General features: G+C 43.3%; 1 protein-coding gene across 1 annotated transcript in view; it reads right to left on the minus strand.

Annotated features, from left to right (window-relative positions):
- LOC121286154 (collagen alpha-1(VII) chain-like) overlaps nucleotides 1–22,310 on the minus strand; it is a 188,135-nt gene that overhangs the window by 149,977 nt on the left and 15,848 nt on the right. Inside the window, exons 7-13 of the mRNA XM_041203135.1 lie at nucleotides 21,620–21,736; nucleotides 19,562–19,708; nucleotides 14,633–14,752; nucleotides 12,719–12,877; nucleotides 10,022–10,141; nucleotides 4,672–4,815; nucleotides 2,109–2,243 (exon numbers count right to left, since the gene is read on the minus strand). Of these exons, the coding sequence (XP_041059069.1) occupies nucleotides 2,109–2,243; nucleotides 4,672–4,815; nucleotides 10,022–10,141; nucleotides 12,719–12,877; nucleotides 14,633–14,752; nucleotides 19,562–19,708; nucleotides 21,620–21,736 (942 nt within the window). The remainder of the gene's footprint in view (nucleotides 1–2,108; nucleotides 2,244–4,671; nucleotides 4,816–10,021; nucleotides 10,142–12,718; nucleotides 12,878–14,632; nucleotides 14,753–19,561; nucleotides 19,709–21,619; nucleotides 21,737–22,310) is intronic.

Below are 22,310 nucleotides of genomic sequence, written 5' to 3' on the forward strand. Positions count from 1 at the left end.
TGGGGCGCCATGGTACTACACTCTGGTGATGAGGAGGCAAGCTGCAATGGATCAGGACTTTGTAAGTGTTTGGGGGTCAACAAGGGAGCTGAGGGTTGTGGTTTGAGAGGCCAATTGTGGGAGGGAAACCTGGGGGAGAAACACCTTGGGGAGGCCCTTCTGATGGGCCCAGGGAGCCAGTTAAGGAGTGACCACCCCCCCCACCCCCCCCCCCCCCCACCCCCACCACCACCCACCCACCAGCCCACACAGGGAAACCTGCCAGAGAGTGCTTGGTGTGGGTCTCTCCCTCCAAAAGTTAAATGCCAGTGGCAGCAGGACGAGGCCCTTAAGTGGGCATTAATTGCCCACTTAAGGGCCTCAATTGGTCCACTGGCAGACAGGCCACCTCACACTGCCCCCACTGCTGATATAATTGCAATGGGGGCAGGGGTGGGTGGGTAAATGGTGGGCAGACCAACCATTGGATGTTATGAGCCCCTCTGACTTTTATTGACAGGTGTCCATAAAACCCAACCCCACAGCTCCGGGAAAGTTCATAACCAATAGCAAAATTACAGAGAGTTCAGGCAGCACAATGTCCATTCACACTCAGGGCTTGGGATAGGATCCAATCCAAGCTGGTGAATATCTCCCATCTCTCTACCCTTCCACCATTGGGTGGATTCGGCAACTTTATCCGGGTATAGAACTGAACCGTGCAGATGCAGCAAGGCTCAGGATTAATTCCCAAGTCTTTTTCTAAGTTAGCAGGAGGATGACATAGTGCTTCTGGATTTTGGAAACTGACCAAGATTCCTGTTCCAAATCATTATGCAGTGTTCTGTGCTGGATCTTTGTGTGCTTATTGAGGGAAGATGGAATTCGGCTCAGGGATATGTGATGGCCTCCAGGAGCAAGCAGCCTGTTGACATTCATTAATGAGGCTCAAGTGAGAATAGCAGTCACTTGGGCATTGTAACAGTGGGACTCTATTCAGCCATGAGTGAAAGCCTTCTACAGAGGAGGAACTGACTGGAAGAAACAAAGGGAAAAGTAACAGTGATACTGCAGGAGGCACTGTTCTGTCAGATGCAGGAAGCGTTGATCTGTTATAGGTAGGGAATACTGGACATTATTGAATAAACAGGCACAAAGCATTTTCCCCAACAATGCCAATCCTCATCATAATAACGGAGCACACACACACACACACACACACACACGCACAGACACATATACCTACAGACACAGACATGCACACACAGACACACACACAAGGCAGAATTTTACACTGGGGGGATTTTACAGTCCCGCTGAAGTCAAAGTAATTTTGACTGGCTCACTACATTTTACTGCCCCTCCCCCTTCACCGCGATGGGGCCATAAAATTTCGCACACACACACACACACACACACACACACACATACACAACACCGCCTACACAGAAACACATTAACATTACGTATATGTAGATAAGTTAGAAACTTGTTGATCTTTTTATGGCCAGACAAGTGACTGAGTTAGATGAGGCAGCTCCCATCAATGTAGTTTTCAAATGCCTGTCATGAATATCAGAAGTACAGTAATTCCAATCATGTGCCCAGAAGGAACAGTTTGATTAAAGCTATCCACCACTAGTGTATCCAATGTGGTCTTTGGACAGATCCTAGATCAACCTCAGACCTTGCTGAAGTGGAAGTATTTGCAGGATGGGAGGGAAAGAGCAAGGGGAGTGGAACTAATTGGATAGCTCCTTCAAAGAGCCAGCACTGGCATGATGGGCTGACTGGCCTCCTTCTGTGCTACATCATTCCATGATATGTAGATTAAAAGAGAAAAATAAACTTGTTTAACTATAAAATGGAATGGGAAATGGGCTGCAGGGTCACAAATACAATTGCCAAGTTCAGTATCAAAACCCCATTCCTGTCTCTCACTCCATGTTATCCAATACCACTTATATTGGCTGGGAATTAGAGGAGTTCATCTTAACTTGCAGGCTGTCTTTCAGCTGAATATGTTTGATTCCTATTAAGCAAGTATGTGAAGTATGTAACAGGCAAACACAGGTAGAAGTTAAACCCTATCTTACAAGAGTGTAAATGATCAAGATAAAAGTGCCTACCTCGCAGTAGAGCCCAAGATATTCTATATCCCGAGATGCCAGGCATCTTTTTCCAAGAGAGTTTTAAGCTGTTGGATCCAGTTTCTATGACCTTCAGTTCCTTCACTGATTGGACCTGTTCAGAATCTAGAGAAGCTGTAAGCGATGAAATAACACACTGTGGTTAAAAGCAATGGGTCCTGTACACTTTATCCATGTGTTCTGCAATAGAGCCTTTCAGTCAGAAGGAGACAGTGATTGCTGAGCACAAAATGGCTGCTGTGATTGTCTACGTAATAACTGCACTTTGAAAGTAATTCGTTGGTTGGGAAAGCACTTTGGAACGCAACCATCAGGAAAGATTGAGCAGGCTGAAGCCTGAGAGGAGGAGAGGGCTTTAAAGTTATAAAATGGGTGGATGTGGAAATACCTGTGGGCGTCCAAATCAAAGGAACATAAGACAAGGAAGCCACAAACATATCAGCTAAGGAATTTAAGAGGAATATGTTAGCACAGTGAGAATGTGGAATTCAGTGCACCATTGGGTGGTTGAAGAAGAAAACTTATATGGGGAGTGGGTTATGCATAACATGAGGGGAGAGGAGAACAGAGAACTAAGAGGGTAGGTCTGAAGAGGTTATTAGGGCAGGAGAAGGTATGTACGGAATATGAACACCAGCACAGACCAGTTGTGCTGAATGACATTCCCATGTTGTAGGGGGCAATTTTATGCCCTCTTTGTGGCATTTTTGAAGGTGGTAAGGGCAATAAATCAGGCAGCAGCATAGCGTGCAAGCACCCCGCCGCCTTCCGGCCTCCACCAAGGTTAAGTCTGGGCACAAAGGCCCGTGGTTGGACTTCCTGCTCAGCCACCAATTGAGGCCTTGAAGTCGCCAATTGATGATAACTTAAGGGCCTCACCCCATCACCACTGGTATTAGCCCAGCTGTGGGTGGGCCTGTTGCCATGTAGCTTGCAGGATAAGCAAACGTGTGCAGGTTGCTTTTCTCCCGGGGAGGTGGAAGAGGGGCCTCGTTCAAAAGCACACAGTACCTGATCGACGGACCTAGCATTGGGAAGGGTGGAGCCACAGAGAGCGACTTCCCTGCCCTTGCTGCTGACCACCAACCCCCCCCCCCCCCACCCCCCCAAAGGCAACACCCCTCACCCCAACACATGACCCCCAGCCTGCAAAACCCCTACCGCCCATGACGTACCCCTGGCCTGGGTCGCTCCTTGATCCTGGGCCCCTGGTGGCTATCATTCCCGCAGTAACCACCACCTCCCTGATGATCCTGGTTAGCAAAAGAGCTGCTGGCCTCTAATTGGCCAGCAGATCCCAGGGATTTCTGGGATAGGCCCATCAGTGGCCACTTAAGTGGGAGGCATTTAATAGTGGCGGGACATCCCTGAGGAGGCAGCACAGGTCTCTCGCCAGCTCTCCAGCCTCCATCAAATCCCCCGTCACATAGATTCTAAGTGGGACTATGTAAATGCAAGTTTGTTTCCTTCCCTGAATTTTAAAGAAAGAAAGGAAGAGCTTGCATTTATGTAGCACCTTTCAACGCCTCAGGACCTCCCAAAGAACTTTACAGCCAATGAAGTTCTTTTGAAGTGTCGTCACCATTGTAATGTAGGGAAATCTTCCTCTCTGATTCCTTCCAAATTCCAAATACTTTGTCCCAAATGCTCTTCCTCCTCCTTACATCCTCACTGAAATGAAGATTGATCACAGGCACTCTGGTTTATACTCTATCTGACAATGTGTTGAACTCAAGACCCTTCACACTATCTCTAGCTCAAATTCATCCCATCTCAGGAGTTCACAGCTGTGGAACATAACCTCTCTCTCTGTCTCTCTTTCCTTGTGCAATCCATGGGCTTTTAAAACTCAGATGGTGTCAGCTAACCAATGCTATTTCATTTTTCAAGTCTTCTCCCTTGTTATGTTCAACTTTCATGGTGTCCTGCAGAAAGGTTTGTGACTTTTCAAACAGCTACTCAATAATAAAAGGAGTCATGCTTGAGAGTGAGAGGAGGCCATTCAGCCTCCCAAGGCTGCACCACTGTTCAATTAGATGATGGCCTATCTGTACCCCAAATCCATTTGGAGCCTTTGTTGAATATCCCTTGATACCCTTAACTAACAGAAATATACCAATTTTAGTCCTCAAAGCTCTTACTTTCCCTAAGCATCCACAGGCTTTTGGGGAGAGTGTTCCAGACATCCATGAGCCTTTGAGAGAAAAGGTGTTTCTTGATTTTGCTCCTGTGTGGGGCCTATTCCTAATTTGTTTTATTATCTCCCCTCATTCTGATTCCCTCAGCAGAAGAATTAGTTTCTCCCTATCTACTCTGTCGAGATCCTTTTAAATAATTAACCACTCAAATCAGACTGTCCCTCAGTCTTTTACAATCAAGGGAATGCAAGCCAAGTTTATGCTTTCTGTCCTTGTAATTTAACCTTCTAAACATCAAAATCATTCAGATGACTCCCCCCGCCCCATGAAACAGCAAGTTTCCTCTCCACGATGAATTAAAACGAAGGTATTACTAGTGCCCCTCTGTCCACCTCACTAATTACCTGTCATCTGAGATAGGGACACAGCAGGCCCCTCGGAGTTTCTATACACAGCACGGATGCTAATTGTATAGCGAGTCCCAGGGTTCAGGTTTCCAACATGGAAAGACAGTGTGTTGCGATCCACATACCCACTCTGAGCTTCACCTCTCCCTAGCATGAAAAAAAACAATTAAATATAAGGATTTTGGAACAGATTTATACAGGTTTACTATGTTACTGCAGCCAAGTCAGTGCTTTGATTCCCTAGAATTCAAAAACATTTAAAGCACAGAAACAGGCTATTCAGCTCAATATGTTCAAGTCAGTATTTATGCTCCACGCAAGCCTCCTCCCATCCTTTTTCATCTAACCCCAGTAACATATCCTTCGATTTCTTTCTCCCTCACATCTAGCTTCTCCTTAAATGCAACTATACTGTTCACTTCAACTACTCCATGTGGTAGCGATTCCACATTCTAACCACCCTCCAGATAAAGAAATTTCTCCTGAATTTCCTGTTGAATTCATTAGTGACCATTTCATTTTTATGGTCCCTAGTTCTGGTCTACACCTCAAGTGAACCATTTTCTCTGTGACTACCCTATCAGACCCTTTCATGATCTTAAAGACCTCTATCAGGTCACCCCTTAGTCTTCTCTTTTCCAGGAAAAGGGCCCCAGATTGTTCAGCCTTTCCTGATAGCTATAACCTTTCACTTCTGCTATCATTCCAGTAAATCTTTTTGTGCCCTCTCCAGAACATCTATATTCTATTTTACGGATTACTGTCTGTAGCAGAATAAATTGGTTGACGATTGGGCAGGAACACTCACAGATGCAACACCCAAGCTTCTCCAGAAGAACATAAGAAACAGGAGCAGGAGTAGGCCATTCGGCCCCTCAAGCCAGCTCCATCATTCAATAAAATCATGGCTGATTTGATGTGGCCTTAACTCCACTTTCCTGCCTTTCCTACATTACCCTTGACTCCCCTGACAATCAAAAATTTCTCCAACTCAGCCTTGAATATATTCAATGACCCAGTGGTGGGGGAAGAATTCCAAACACTAACAACCCTCCGAGAGAAGAAATTCCTTCTTATATCTGTCTTAAATGGGAGACCTTTTAATTTGAAATTGTCTCCCTTAAGACGTACTAATGAATCCGATAGGAAATTCAGGAGAAACGATTTTACCCAGAGAGTGGTGAGAATGTAGAGCTGCCTGCCATAATAAGTAGTTGAGCTGAACAGCTTAGATACATTTAAGAGGAAGATAGATTAGTGCATGAGGGAGAAAAAACATAGAAGAATCTGTTGATGGAGTTAGATAAAGAGGGAGGGAGGAGGCTCAAATGAAGCATGAACACCGGCGTGGACAAACTGGACTGTTTATGTCCTGTAAATTTGTAATTCTACCTATCACAATGCATGTTAGAAATTCAGCAGCATCTTAATTTGTCACCAGCCTTGCATCCACCAGAAACTGAATTACAGCATCCTTACAGTCAGGCTCAAAGGACCTTGATTCAAAGAGAGAAAGAGGAGATATTAATCCAGTTAGTCTGGGCTGGATTTAAACCCAGATCTCAGGGGTGACAAGACAGTTCTAACCCATTCTCCCGCCCAGCCTTCTCTCTGCATTTACGAAGTAGCCTGGCAACATTCAGTGTCAGAAGATAATTTCTGCAACAATTAAATATTAATAAGTGGTGTCTTAGCATAGTTAGACATGATGGACTGGATTTTCTTGGAGTTGGGAAGACTCCCGGAGATGTGAAAATGGCAACCGGGACCAGATTCTGGGATTCTCAACCCCAGTCCTGGGTTTCCAATTTTCACAAATGAGGGTTAACAGTACAAGCTGCTGTGGGTCAAGAAACCACACCCAGCACTCCCGACCTGGCCAGCTCCATAGCAGGGATAGGCATGTCCTTGTACTTAGCAATTTTCATGCAACTGGGCCAGCCAATAAGAGCCCAGACATCCATTAGTGTGTTGAAACAGCTGCACCCCAGGGAAAACAAAGATTGACAGCTCGGTTTCTGTGACTTAGTCCGTCAATTGCACAATATTTATTTCCATATGATAATGAGGTTTCAAGTGCTTGCAGTTTCTGCTATTGATACTTTAAAGGGTCTGGATGATTTGCTCTTTTATTGGACTGTAGTGAAATGAGTTTTAAGGAAATGGAAAGTTATGAATGAATGACTGTTTTAAAGCTTCTTTTTAACATACCCTATTATCACTATAGGGATCATTGGTTCCTTACAGAGTATATCATGGATGATTGAGCAAGCAAATTCCATAGCTTAGCATGGAAGGTATGAGGGACCATTGGGGGCTGGATGGTAGGGCATAGCTTTGCATGCAGGGTATGAGGGGGCATGGGGAGTGTGTGGGAGGCATGAGCTGGCATGGGGAGTGTGTGGGGGTGTGAGGGGTGAAGGCTAAAGGACTTCTTTCTGTTATTTTGTTTTTATTTTAACTGGGACAAGTTCTATAGTGCTAAGGTGGGCCTTTTAAAACAGCCCACTTTGGCACCCAGCAACCCGTGGGTGGCTCCAAACTCTTTCTGGAGGCAGTGGACCCAACTCCCGTTTACAACCAGGCACGCCAAGCCAGGAAATTTCCCAACTCCCGCTACCCGCTTTGAAGATGAAAATCCAGCCTGATATTTTTGAATTTGAGTTTTGTGTTAACTGGTATAGTTTTTTTGTTAAATGTTTTACATGCAGGTGAACTTTAGACATTATTTATTGGAAAAATTATCAATTTGACTGTTGATAGAATGATGGCCTCTGACTCAAAAGGTTATGGATTCAAACTCTGCTCTGGGACCTGAATGCATAATCTAAACATTATCTAGCAGTAACCAAATGGTGGACAGGGGAATCGCCATGCAGGAGCACAACAAGAAAACCCACACAGTGTTACTTGCAAGCTTCCAAGGGGTGTCCCAAGGCTATTCAAGGGATGGTATTAGGAAGGGGGGTGGATGACTGCGAGCCAGCCCTCTGCCCTTCCTGCCATACCACTCCCCCACAAAGCCCCTCCCCCCACCATGTGTGACTTAGGATACAGCAACAATATTAGGCCTCTGGTGGGTGTCAAACTGGAAGCAGCCACTGCCTCTCTGGTGGCACTGCCATTCAATAGAGACATCAGCCTCTGACTGGCCAGTAGCTCTTGCTGAGCGAGACTTCCACCCTTGGTGTCCTTGATTCCAGGGAAGGCCTACCACTGTCCAGTTAAGTGCCTAGTGGCACTTAATTTGGCGGGCCTTCCCTAAAAGAAGCGATGTTGAGCTCTCGCCATCTCTCCAGCTGGTGAGACCACTGTCACCGCCATTAAATACCTCCATCGTATTCTCTCCCACTCTCTAACACTGCAATCATCAGTCTTTCCTCCTCTGCTATTCAGCAGACTTTTTAAGCTCAAATCTGGTGTCACCAAACTGATTTATACTATTTTCTTTCCTATTCTTTTCAACCAGAACAGAGAAAAATCCAGAGCTAATACTGGAACAAATACTCTGACTTCAGTGTGCTGAGTAAGCTTCAGGCTCTGCAATGTACAATTCAACACCAGCACTCCCAGTGTCAGCCATAAGTCTCTATAACACATGGCTAATTTATTAAATACTTCACAAAACATAAATTAATCCTGACCGGTCAGCAGAGATTTTAAAAATGTGGATTGCACTTGACCAACCAAGGAACAGGGTTGGTCATTCAATCCCTTGAACCTGTTCCATCATTCAGTTACATGATGGCTGATCTGTATATTAACTCCATGTATCCTCCAACCCTCAATTCTGTATCCCTTAATACCCTTGCTTGACAAATTCTATCATTCTCACTTTTGATATTTTCAATTGACCCCAAGCCCCAATAGCAGTTTTGGGAGAGAGGTGGGAGGAGGGGGTCGCATGTAGAGAAATCCAGATTTCCACTACTGTTTGTGCAAAGAAGTTATTTCTGTGTCATGAAGATATTAATGTATATAATGTTATTGGAAATTATTTTAAATTGGACTTGTAGTAGGATGTGTGGGTGTGGGTGTGTGTGTCTTAATTGGATTAAAGCCACTGTGATCGAACCACTTTGTGTCATATTTCTGCAGCTTGGTAGGCAACAGAAATCCATCAGCCTCAGTTTTAAACATGAACTAGTGGCTCAGCATCAATTTCCATTCATGTGAAAGAGATCCAAACTAATACCACACTTGGTGTTTTAAAGTGTTTCTTAGTTTCTCTCCTGAAATTCTAAAATTCTAAACATAATCGAAAAACTTTGGGTGTCTGGATGCTTTGATGCATAGTAGTTTTGAGATGTTAAACAGTAAGGTTCAGAGTACATTTGCATTTTGTTGAATAGGTCATTCAAAGACTGGGGATGAAATCTTGCACCTAGTTAGGAGACATCAAGCAATATGTTTATATTGCTAATAAAATTGGTCCTATGAAAGGGGTTTTATTGTTAGAAGAGGTGGAGTTCACCTGGTCATACAATGAGAATTTACATTCAAAGGGAAGGTGAAGTATATACAGAAGAGTTTTGTGTGTGGAAGTCAGAGGCTTGTAAGATCTAAAGCCTGTAAGCCTATCACTGTGTCTGCGAAGGAACAAATTGAAAGGGACCTCATTTTGAATTAGTAAGATAAAATGTGCTTTGCCTGGTGCCTGTTTACATCTATGGATTATTGTTGCCTTGGGGAAGATTACCTGGGAGAGGTTAATTTGGGGATTTGTTTAGTAACTATTATGGTAGTAATTTGTAGACATGTATGTTTAATTTCTTATTAAAATTAATAAATGTTTAATTTAATTTATATAAAAAAACCTCTGGAGGATGGTGGTTTCATTTCTGAATTCAGAGTTGCATCTCAAACATACCAATTAAAAATATAGGTTATGGTAGTTCTTTAAAGTTTCCTGCTGAGATTTTAAATAACTCAGCCTTTACCTACAGCTGTGTCATAACATCTGATAACACCTGAATGGCCAAGTTTTAATCTTAAGGTTATTATCCCTTGTTCTGGAACTCCCAGCCAGAGGAAATAGTTTCTCTCTATTTAACCTATGAACTCCTTTCAACATCTTAAACACCTGAATTAGATTTTCCTGAAATCTTCCGTAATCAACAGATTACAAATCTAATAAAATCCTTTAAAGAAGCACCAGAGATAAAAGAAATACAGTGGACGCAGTTAATAAGAATTTTAAAAAACAAGTTTGATAAGGTGCACTAAGAGAGGCCTATGATTCAGCAACAATAATAATTGTTTAGAGTCACAAATAAAAATCAGAGAAACACCAACAAAAGCTGTCCCTTAGACACACAACTTAGAGGGACGGTTTATCTTTATTTACCTGATGTTGGGGTCCATGTTATCTTATACTCTGTTGCTCCGACAGTAGCACTCCAGACCACAGACACCGAGGTAGTCGTGTATGTGGTTACTCTGAAGTTTGATACATAGCCAAGTGGAGCTGCAATACAGAATAAGCCATCAGTTCATTCATTCAATTCCCCAAAATGCTCTCCAATGTTCTCCCCTGCCCAAAAGGCACCACCTCTTACTAGGGTATAGTTGCACAGATCTTGTTTATTTGCCCAAGTAGTCATTCTTTATCTGTGAGTCCAAACAGCATGTGTTGACAGGTTATACCACCTTGTGGAGGGTAAGGTGTTACAGCACAGCTACAGCCTGTACTCATCCAATGTTCTCACATACTCCTTTTCAGCACAATCATGAGTAGTGATCAGGAATGGAGGAATGGAAACTCTATGGGATAGAATTTCTAACACGGCTTCTGCTGATCACCCAGTGTAACTTTGGTGGAAGATTGGTGGAAACTCCTAGGGGAAAGGTTTAAGCAACAGTGTGCCATTTCTCTGAGGTTCCCCACCAATATTCCACATTGAAGTTACGATCTGTCACCCTCCAACTGGTAGCCCAGCTGAGATCAGATAACTCAGCACAGACCAAAGGTCAATCTTGGGATCTTCCTAGGCTGTATTTCTTAACACAATGGCCATTGCATTCATCACATGAGCTGCTGGGGTTACTTTCACCCTCTTTGCGTAAGATGAACGAATGGGCAATATCTGAACCAATCCAGCCCCATTGTATGTTGTGACCAAAACAATTGTGGTTTTCTCCCTCCTCATTTAATACCAGTTCTGTAAATCTTCATTTCCTGTTAAATTAGGACTCTGTCCAGCATATCAGGCAATATATTGTTTTATGAGTTAATGAGTATGAAGCAGTTTCTTTTAATTTACTTTTACCTTACCTATGACCATGTTTGAAAGTTTCTTTCTCCTGATTTTAGGCATTAGGCCATCAGCTGCATTTGGTCCCTTTTAACTTCTGGTTTACATCAAGACATGAATGAAACTATGACAGTGGACAGATGTCAGTAGGATTGGCAAAGAGGACAGACATTATGATAAGGACTTGTAGCATCTGCAACTCACACAATTACAACAACCGAATGATGCGTTGACCACCTTCATCTTGTACATGTACTTGCTAACCCAGGCCTCATTGTAATGTCTTATAGCTCTGAATGTCCGCATTTCTGATCAAGATCCTAACAATTCAACATTCATCTCTCTTTATAATTCCAATGTCCTCTGTCCTTCCGATTCAGACCCTAATAGCTTCCCATGTTGTGCTTACATATACACTTTGTTTGGATTCTAACAACTTTGAATGTTCCCTGCACCTTTTTGAAGAGTCCAAACAGTTTATGTTAACAAAACGCGTCACACTCCTAGGTTCTCCTCAGCATTGGGTTTGTCTCCACAGTATTTCAAGCTCTCTCCAACGTGCTGAAGATTAACTGAGTACTTAAATCTCTGTCAAAGGTATTGGATCAATCGTGTACCAGAATCTCTCTCCAAGGTACTGATGATTGGCCAACTATCGCAACCTTTCTTCAAGGCACTGACAGATGAACTGCCTATTTGTATCCAGCTCCAATGTTCTGTCAGATTGCACTGATCATATTTGCATGCGAGTCTAAAAACAAAGGAAATCCTGATACAAGACTAACTAATTTGGCACATCAAACTCATTCTTCCATAGCCCATGTATATGTTCAACTATGGACCTCCCCTCATATTCTGAGAAAAGCTTCAATGGTGCTTGTTGTGTCCTCTCCATTCTGAAGGTGGATGTAACAAAGCTCCAGAATATGTAATATGATCCTCAACACAACAAGCACATGTCTCAACTATAGTGCAGTGGAGAGGTGAATATTGAGGATTTCTACAAATAAAGGGAGAGAAATCAGCTAGGAGTCATAAGCAGGCCAAATACAAAGTCCAGTGGCCAAATTCATAATGATATAGGGCAGACCTGGCAGATGACTTGCCTTCACACTTATATGGCTCGTGAAGACTTTTAGGGAGAGGAAAGAAATAGAAACAATGCTTAAGAATAGGATACGAAGATGTAAGGATATACATTCTCATGATATAATGGCAAGAATGGATGCAAAGCTAACTCTTTTTAATTTAACACACCTATGTGCTGAATAAAGTTTCATCTCTTATCCATACTGTCCCATAAAACACCATCTTTTCAGAGTTTGGGTAGTCTCAAGAGGGTAAGCAACGGCCCACGGTACAAAACAGCTCCTAATTATCTCATTCAGAAGAAACCAGGCTATGGGAAAAAAAACAGCGAAGGGAAACTAATCTTTTTTTAAAAATTCATTCAAGGGATGGGGGCTTCGCTGGCTGGGCCAGCATTTATTACCCATCCCTAGTTGCCCTTGAGAAGGTGGTGGTGAGCTGCCTTCTTGAACCACTATAGTCCATGTGGTGTAGGTAAACCCACAGTGCTGTTAGGAAGTGAGTTCCAGGATTTTGACCCAGCGACAGTGAAGACACGGTGATATATTTCCAAGTTAGGAAGGTGGTGTTCCCATGTATCTGCTGCCCTTGTCCTTCTAGATATTATTTTCTAGGATATTATTTTCATGGCACCTAAAAGTATCTCCCCATTCCGTGTTAACCTGTAAAGCAGTTAGGGAATGTCGTCTGATGTCACTCACTTGTTTTCACAGTTGCTGTTATCCCAGGGCCAACAACAGAACCAAAGACCACATAAAGTGCTAAAACGTATTCTGTATTGGAAGCCAGATATTTGAGCTGATGTGATGTTGTGCTGCCGTTCAGCGCTACTTGACGGGGTCGGTCTCTCCCAACGAACTCTGGCAACAAGGAAAAGTAACATTAAAGCAAGCCCCCTTATTGAACTATGTTGTAAAAAAATCGTAAGCCTTTGGTCTCAGCTGAATTTTTATTTTATTTGTTGTTAGAGTGTGGCCAATATTAGAGAGGCTTCGACAATTGCCCATCCCTAACTGTCCTGAGGATGTGGTGGTGTTGGGCTTCTCCTTGAACCTCTGCAGTCTTTGTCCCAAAGGGGTTCCCATATTCCCACAATGATGTGGGTTTTTAAACAACCAAGTGAAGGACTTGCTAAGAATTAATCACATAATGTGGACGTGAGTAGGCTAAATTGAGTGGGGAGGGGTGGGGTGGGGGGGTGGTGGAAGATTCACTGACCTGGGGGGCGTTAGTGAACCAGCTGACTTTTTTCACAACTTGACAGCTTCCACAGTCCTTTTCCAGTGCCAGACCACAATTTATTGACTTCAATTCCACTAGTTGCCACGGTGGGGTTTGCTAACCCAGTGCTCTAACCCACTATGCTATCATGCCCATTTAAGCAGCAATGTACCATAGGGCAGAGCAGTGAGATGCAGTTTCCATTCTCCCCTAACCGAGCTCTTCATCTCACTCACATCACTTTGGAGGATAACCAGCTAGGAGAACCCAAAGGACATGGTTTGAACTGACTGGCCCAACCAGTCCACCAATTCCCCCTCCCCAGTATCGTAAACAATTAAATAACTTGTTCAAGGTGTAACTATTAAATGATCTTAATGTACTATGACCATACTTAACACCTAGAATATCTACAGAGATTCCCCACTGAGCGGTCAAGGAAGCAACAGAAACAGCTAAAAACTGTCACTTACACTTTCTTTGGGAGGGTGGGTTCCCCCTGATTTACACCTCAGTGGAGGTAGTGGGGGGTGGGTTGCAGGCCTCCATCTTCACCTCCCAAAGCTGCATCAGGGGATCAAGAGAACCCTACTTAAATTCAGAGCCATCATATTTAAGAATTATTTTAAGGGATCAATTCTCTGTAACTTCCAGATAGATCTTCGATGGAATAAAAATCGACTACGTGGGTTATTTATCACAAGTGAATTTATTGAACTGTGCAGGAAGGTACTGGGCAGAAACCAAGCATCTCCCTGTGGAATGGTGCTCATGGGAATTGCATTTAGAATTACATAGAATATAGAGCACAGAAACAGGCCATTCGACCAATCTGGTGTGTGCTGGTGTTTATACTCTGCATGTCTCCTCTTTACTTCATTTATCCCATCTCGGCCTTTCAGCACACCTCTCTACTCCTTTTTCTCTCATGTGCTCATCTTGTTTCTTTTTGAAAGCATCTAAGTTATTCACCCGAATGTTTTCCTATGGTAGCAATTTCTATATTCTAACCACAGCCTGAGTAAAGGAATTTCTCTGTATTTCCCCATTGGATTTATTAGTAACTATCTTGTATTTACAGTCCCTAGTTTAGGGTTCTCCTACAAGTGGAATCATTCTCTCCACATTTACCTTGTCCAATCCATTCATAATTTGAAAGCCCTCTGTCAAGTCAGGAGCTCACCTGGCTGAGATCAGTAGCTAAGAATAGGCATTCTGTCCTACCTAGAGTTGAATGGCATGGGGGACTATTGAGAGAACATAAATGGAGAAAGTGTGGTGCATCCCTACAACTAAAGTAAAACAAAAAAAACTTGGCCTTCACAAATCAAGCCAACAACGCTCTTAACATTAATGCTTTCGTATGTCTCAATTCACATCAATGAATCAAGTACCTGGTGTGGGGCCCCATGCCAATCTATATCCTGTAGCACTGGGGACAGCGTTCCATGTGATGACAGCACTGCTTGTAGTGATGGACAACGCTCGCAGAGTGTGGACAGAACTTGTTGCCACTGAAAAAATACAGAAGCCAATAAGCTGTCACAGAATTTCTGAAAAAAGGTAAATGAATGTAACCCTTTCTTATTCATGAGTAAATATCTTGGGGGGAATTTTATAGAGCCCACAAGAGCAGGAAACATCACATGTGGGCTGATTTTGATGAGGTGGGATGTGACATTTCGATTTCCCGATGGCGAGTTGAGATGCAGTGGTATTTTTGCGGTGTGTCAAAAATTACACCGACATATGGCCGGTACCACATTTGCATGCCATAAATACTCATGAATGTGAAAATGTTTTTAATAAAAGTCCTATCTTCAAGATAAAGTTGGTGGTGCACCAGAATCTTGTGGCATCCAGCTCACGGCCGTTAAAAAGTGGTGTGCACCTGTTGGCTTTGTGCCGTTGGCTGTAAGATCAGCGGTTTTCCTTGTTTAACTGTACAGCAGGGGAGCAAGAGGATGGACACTTGCATGGAGGCTCAGGACTGAAAAGGATGAGTCAGTGGTGACGGGGGTTGGGGAGTGGCGTCCAGGGCATGGAGGATTGGAAGAGGTATCCAGGGGAGCACAGAGGCTGGGGCTGGGGGCATGAAGAAGTGAAGTGAGAAGAGCCTGTTGTCCTGGATGTGGTGGGAGGGTGGGGTCAGTAGGAAAATTAGGGGCCTAAAGGGCGGTGTCAGTACAGTCCAAATGTATGCGTTTCTCAGGGTGTTGGCTGGCAGAGTTCTTATAGGACTTTGAGTTCATGTAAACTATTCCAATTACTCTTGCTGAGATTGCTTTCAGACAAGATCCTTTACAATACATAGAAGAGAGGGCCAGCCAAACCTACAAGTTCAGCCATGTTCCACAGAGCAGTGAGTATAACACTGGGCACAAATATGAACATTCAATAAAGAAGTGAGCGCAAAAACACAACATTGTTTCTTCCACAATAAAGGAAATGTCCCTACCTCCCCTGTAATCATCAATGCATGCCAACATTAAGTGTGGCAGTACATTTAGCTCTCTGACTAAGCTGGTCTGAACAAATAACAAGGGTGCACACACGAATAAAATGAAATCAGTGAAATGTGAAATATATACAAGCGAGATTTAATTTTGAAAAAAACACCCATGCCACCTTTGTGCTCTCAAGCTTTATGTTAAAGCCAATGTAGTTAGGCAGGAAAGTTATGGCTGTGATGCAGAGCCTCCCTGTTGGACCAGAAAACTAATTGGGCACCAATAGATGCAGCATTGTCAGCTGACAGTGAGTTTCACCAATGAAATCTTCCCCAGCCGCTAATTCAAACGTGTTTTGCGTGCACACCACTGGCACTTAGAACTTTAATTATAATCATGTTGGCAAAAGCAAAAAGAGGGAAAGTGGAAGTGGCACACAGTTTTGGTTACAGTGTCGGGAATGGCACACTTTTGTCAAAATCCCGGCCCTTGTGTCAGAAACTAACAACAGAACGTGCATTTATATAGTGCTTAAAACACAGAAAAACACCCCTGGGTGCTTCCAAGAGGCATAATTCTGAAATGAATGAGCGCCAAGCCAAGGAAGGAAATTCTAGGAGAGGGAATACCAAAGGTTTGGTCAAAGCCGTGGATTTGAAGGAGAGTCTCAAAGGAGGAGAGAGATGCAGCATTTAGCCTAGAATGTAAGAGTGCGGGGCCTAAACATTGAAGGCATGGGTGCCAATGGTAGTGTAAGGAGAGATCAGGGTGGGAAGGTGGGGTGATGCATGAAAGATCACAGTTGGAGGAATAGAGATTTTGAGTGGAGACCATTGTAGGGCTGGAGGAGATTACAGAGATATGGAGAGGCGTGGAATTTAAATACAAGGAGGAATTGGGCAATCAGAAGTCAATGCAGGTAACAAACAGAGGGGTGATCCTCAAATCATTGACTTCTTGCTACTGTACAGTGGGAAGATGGTGGTGGTATAGTGGTTTTGTCACTGGACTAATAATGCAGAGACCCAGGGTAATGCTCTGGAAACCTGGGTTCAAATCCCACCATCCCAATCTGGAATGATGACCATGAAACTATTGTTGTAAAAACTCATCTGGTTCACTCATGTCATTTAGGGGAGGAAATCTGCTGTCCTGGCCTACATGTGACTGGGGTTGACTCTTAAATGCCCTCTGAATAAGGGCAATTAGGGATGGGCAATAAATGCTGGCCTAACCAGCAATGCCTACATCCCATGAACAAAGAAAAAAAGTTCTATCGGCACCGGTCACCCTCCGGAACCATGACAAAGCCATCATTTTGTACCTTTGAACTTAGAAGGCATTGCATGCTTATTTAACTTTGGGGAGCATCACATCATATCCTAAAGTTGGCCTCACCTGGCACACCTAAAATTCCAACAGGTCACTTTTCTCCACCCTCATGTTCATGATGCCCCAGTGGTCACTCCAGTACAGATTAGGTTAACTAACTCAGTGTGGACCAGGCCTAGAATCTAGGATTTTTCTGGTCTATCTGTCTGAGCTAGTCGCTGGATCATCTGGAAGAGCCATTGAGAGGCTGAGTTTACGTTTCACATCAAAATTTTCATTTATACATACCCCAGGATGAGGATCCATTATGAATTTTTCTTTAAAAATATATCTCCATTACCAAAGAGCAATGGCAGGTGGTTTTGTGGCTGGGATTCTTCATATTACAGAGTTCCTAATCTTAGGACAAGCAAGAAAACCGTGAGGAAGATGTCGATGTTCCAAAAAGCCAACCCAGTGCATCGCTTGCCAACTGGTGTCTACCCGACAATGTGGAAAATTGCCCAGATATGTCCCGTACACAAAAAGCAGGACAAATCCAACCCGGCCAATTACCGCCCCATCAGTCTACTCTCGATCATCAGCAAAGTGATGGAAAGGATCATCAACTGTGCTAGCAAGCAGCACTTGCTTAGCAATAACCTGCTCACTGACGCTCAGCTTGGTTCCACCAGGGTCACCCAGCTCTTGACCTTATTATAGCCTTGGTCCAAACATGAGCTGAACTCTCGATGGGAGGTGAGAGTGACTGCCCTTTGCATCAAGGTCGCATTTGACCGAGTCTGGCATCAAGGAGCCCTAGCAAAACTGCAGTCAATAGGAATCGGGGGAAAAACTCTCCACTGGTTGGAGTCATACCTAGCACAAAAGGAAGATGGCTGTGGTTGTTGGACATCAATCATCTTAGTTCCAGGAGATCACTGCAGGAGTTGCTCAGGTTAGGGCCCTGGGCCCAACCATCTTCAGCTGCTTCATCAATGACCTTCCTTCCATCATAAGGTCAGAAGTGGGGATGTTCACTGACGATTGCACAATGTTCAGCACCATTCACAACTCCTCAGATACTGAAGCAGTCCATGTCCAAATGCAGCAAGACCTTGACAATATCCAGGCTTGGGCTGACAAGTGGTGAGTAACTTTCATGCCAGACAAGTGCCAGGCAATGACCATCTCCAACAAGAGAGAATCTAATCATTGCCCCTTGACATTCAACAGTATTACCATCACTGAATACCCCAATATCAGCATCCTGGGGGTTACCATTGAGCAGAAACTGAACTGGACTAGTGTATAAATTCTGTGGCTACAAGAGAAGGTCAGAGGCTAGGAATCCTGCGGCAAGTCACCTCCTGACTCTACAAGGCCTGTCCTCCATCTACAAGGCACAGGTCAGGAATGTGATGGAATACACACTTGCCTGGATGAGTGCAGCTCTAAAAACACTCAAGTTTGACACCATCCAGGATAAAGCAGCCCACTTGATTGGCACCCCATGCACAAACATTCATTTCCACCACCAACGCACAGTAGCAGCAGTGTGCACCATCTACAAGATGCTTTGCATGAACCCACCGAGGTCCCTTAGACTGCACCTTACAAACCCATGACCACTACCATCTAGAAGGATAAGGGCAGTAGACACATGGGAACACCACCACCTGGAAGTTCCCCTCCAAACCACTCACCATCCTCACTTGGAAATATATCACCATTCCTTCGCTGTCACTGCATCAAAATCATGGAACTCTCTCCCTAACAACACTGTGAGTGTACCTTCACCACATGGGCTGCAGTGGTTCAAGAAGGCAGCTCAGCACCATCTTCTCAAGGGCAATTAGGGATGGGTGATAAATTCTCGCTTAGCCCATGACGCCCATATTGCATGAATGAATAAAAAATAAACTGGACCACATTTGGCAACTGAATCCAAGAAAGAAATCTGGTCTTCAATCCAAGAACTATTTGTAATGTAAACTTGCAAACATGTCAGCACGAGGTCATGACATGCACTTTAGATACATTCTGACATGGATTCTTTGTTGTTTGGTTATTTGTAACAACAACTTGCACTTATACAGCAGCTTTAACATGGTAAAATGTATCAAGGTGCTACGCAGGAGGGAATATCAAAAAAACCTGACACCAAGTCACATATGAGATAGTAGGGTAGGTGAAAAAGAGGCTGATTTTAAGGGAACTCTTAAAGGACAAGAGAGAAACAGAAGTTTAGGGAGGGAAATGCTGAGCTTAGGGCCTTGGCAGCTGAATGGTGGATCAATTGAAATTGGGAATGTGTAAGAGGCTAGAATTGGTGGAGCACAGGGACCTTGGAGGGTTGTATGGCTGGAAGGAGGTTACGGAGACAAGGAGGGCCGAGCTGAAGCCATGAAGGGATTTGAAAACAAGGATGCGAATCTTGAAATGATGGCATTTCTGGAACTGGGAGCTGACCTTAGGCCAGCAAGCACAGGAGTAAGCACAGTGCACAAAATTAAGATTGCATTGTATGCTGACAGAAGATGTTATGCCAAAAATACTTACAAGTCTTAACCTTCCCAGAGACCACTGGGCCTTCGACATCACCAAAGATTGGGTTGACAGTAACAGTGTATTCAGATCCAGCCTGCAGACCCCGGATCATATAGAACTGGTAGGCATCACCTAAATTCACATTCTGAAGGTCTCCCCCTGTTGAAAAGAAAATACAGCAACAGCTATTATCGAATTAATGCTCAATGCTCAATAGTTTTGAAGACTTTGCACAGAATTTTGTTCCTTTCACTGTGCCACTAAACATTATTGTCTGCACAAAGTGCATCTGTAGAACAATCTATTGGCTTTGTTAACAAAAAAAGGCTTTGCCCTTTCCCTTGCCCCTAAACTTTGAATCTTCCACAGCCAAAGAGAAAAGTTGGAAAGGCCACACTGTCTAAAGCAATTGTGGAACTTGCCTACAGCCCAAAATCATTAGAAGTATAGCAATAGTAGATTTCTCACTGCAGTTGCAGCCACAATTTAAGATTGTTAATCTTTCAACAATAATTTCCATTTTTCAGGCCCTAATGGCTTTACATTGAGTAGTTTTTTTCATGTTCCACAGCACTACAGTAAATGACAAGCAATTAATACAACCTGGTTTCCCTGTGGACACAAAGTCCAGCTTGTCCTCTGTGGGCTGCCTTCTAGGCTAAGGACATTTGATGGCCCTGAGAATTCTAACTTTGGTGGGTGTATTTGCTGTCTTTATATAATTTGACTGCTTTGTTCTGCACAAGCATATCTCTGGACTTATCCGCTAGTTGTTAATTATCTCACCAAGCTGACACCATGTTAACAACCAAAGATGGGTTGTTTAGGTAGTGTTGTAATCTCCTCGGCCTTCATCTCTGTCTTACAGGCTATATTCACTTGTAATCTAAAGCTCACCCTAACTATACATAAGCCTCCTTGAAGTTTTGTGGATCTCCATAGCTCTGATTGCCTCGGAAGTCTTTCAATGCTATCGGTTTCCATGGTATGTTGTCTCCTTGGTAACCGCATCATCCCTTATCCAAGTGCCTGAGTCTCATGATTCAGCTCATTTTGCTGATAAAAAACTCCTTGAGCACCCTCTACCCCCTTGCTAAATGCCTGAAGGTTTGTAAGACGATACTTGACTATGCTGGGTTTGAACAATATCCTTAAAATATTCCAACAGATAGTCTACTCTTTGAAGAGATAAGGGTTGTCAGTGCAAAATGAAAGGTTATACTAATGGAGGGTTTTAGCCAACCTAGCATAAACTGGGAATGCTTAAGAATCTGAAAAAGTCCATGTAATGTATGACTGCTTTGTGATCCTGTGGTACGGAGTTAACTCTGGTGATGCCAAGTGATCCAGGCAGCATTTTAAGAATTGAATGACTTCAATGAAAGTAAAAATGGCAAGAGGTAATAAAAGGACTACCAATTCACTATCACCTGTTTTACACTATTGCACAGAAAATCAAAATTGCCCCCAATATTTGTTAGTCCCACTTTTTGCATGAGGTGCCATTTCAAGCCAAGAGGGGATTGGCTGAAATGCCTCAGGGCTCAATAAATCTGTGACCACAGTTCTAAGAAATGCACGAGAATACAAAAGCTCAACACCCACCAATTCAATCATTAAACAGAAGCCAAGTGTTCTGTTCATTGCCTGGATGATTAGTCTGCAAAGAACCTGTCTTGAAACAGCCTCCCGGCCTCTCTCAAGTTGCTGCCTTAACTGCAACAAATCAAATCATCCTGGGAAGCACAGAGTTCCTTCCTGAATATCCTGGATTGGATGGAGGTAAAGATATAAGGAGACCCCAGACAGCAGGTCTCCATTGTGGAATAAAACTTGATGCTTATAAAATAAATGTTAAACAATATTTATACAAAGAATATGTTTTAATAGGTATAGTGAGGCACTTTAACCCAAAAATTGTTATCCTGGCTGACATCAGCTAACTGACAGCTCACCAACGACTAAACTTAGGATCTGAGAGGCATGTGTGGTTCAGTTCCAGGCTGGATTTACGCTCGCCAACCTAAGATAATATTTATGACCTAGAACATGCATTCAAAGGAACAGTACCAGAAGATCCCCATGTAAGTCTGTAGCCAGTTGCGCCTTTAACTGGAAGCCACTTTGCTTGTATGGTATCTGTCAAGGCATTCTCCAAGATTAGTTCCTGCACTGCCATGAGTTTCACTGTTTAGAAAAAATATATATTTTAAACCCAAACTGCTACCGTAATGCAAACATGCTAACAACTTTTTGTAAACCATCCTTCCTCAGCATGGCGGCTGTGCTCCATTCACTCCCAATCACTGAAAATGAATGTCCTACTTGCCTGTTGCAGAAAATTAATTATCAAGAACATGTTCATCATTAAAGAATGATTATCATGCAACAAAGGCTGTTTAGCACTTGGGTTCTTTCAATCAATGCTAGCAATTACTTGTGTCAGAAGGTTGTGGTTTCAAGTCCCACCCCAGAGACTTGAGCACATAATCTATGTTAACAGTTCAGTGCAGTACTGGACTGTCAGAGGTGCTGTTTTTCAGAAGATATGTTACCCATTCATGTGGTCTTAAAAGATCCCATAGTAGCATTCAAAGAGCATGGTAGATCTCCCTTTTGTCCCAACCACATTTATCCCTCAAGCAACATCACTAAAACATCATCTGGTTATTATCTCACTGCTGTTTGTGGAAGTTTGCAGAGTGTAAATTTTTCCTACATTACAACAGTGACTTCAAGAATACTTAATTAGCTGTAAAGG

Source organism: Carcharodon carcharias, chromosome 13 (assembly GCF_017639515.1).
Source record: "Carcharodon carcharias isolate sCarCar2 chromosome 13, sCarCar2.pri, whole genome shotgun sequence".
Lineage (NCBI taxonomy): Eukaryota > Metazoa > Chordata > Chondrichthyes > Lamniformes > Lamnidae > Carcharodon > Carcharodon carcharias.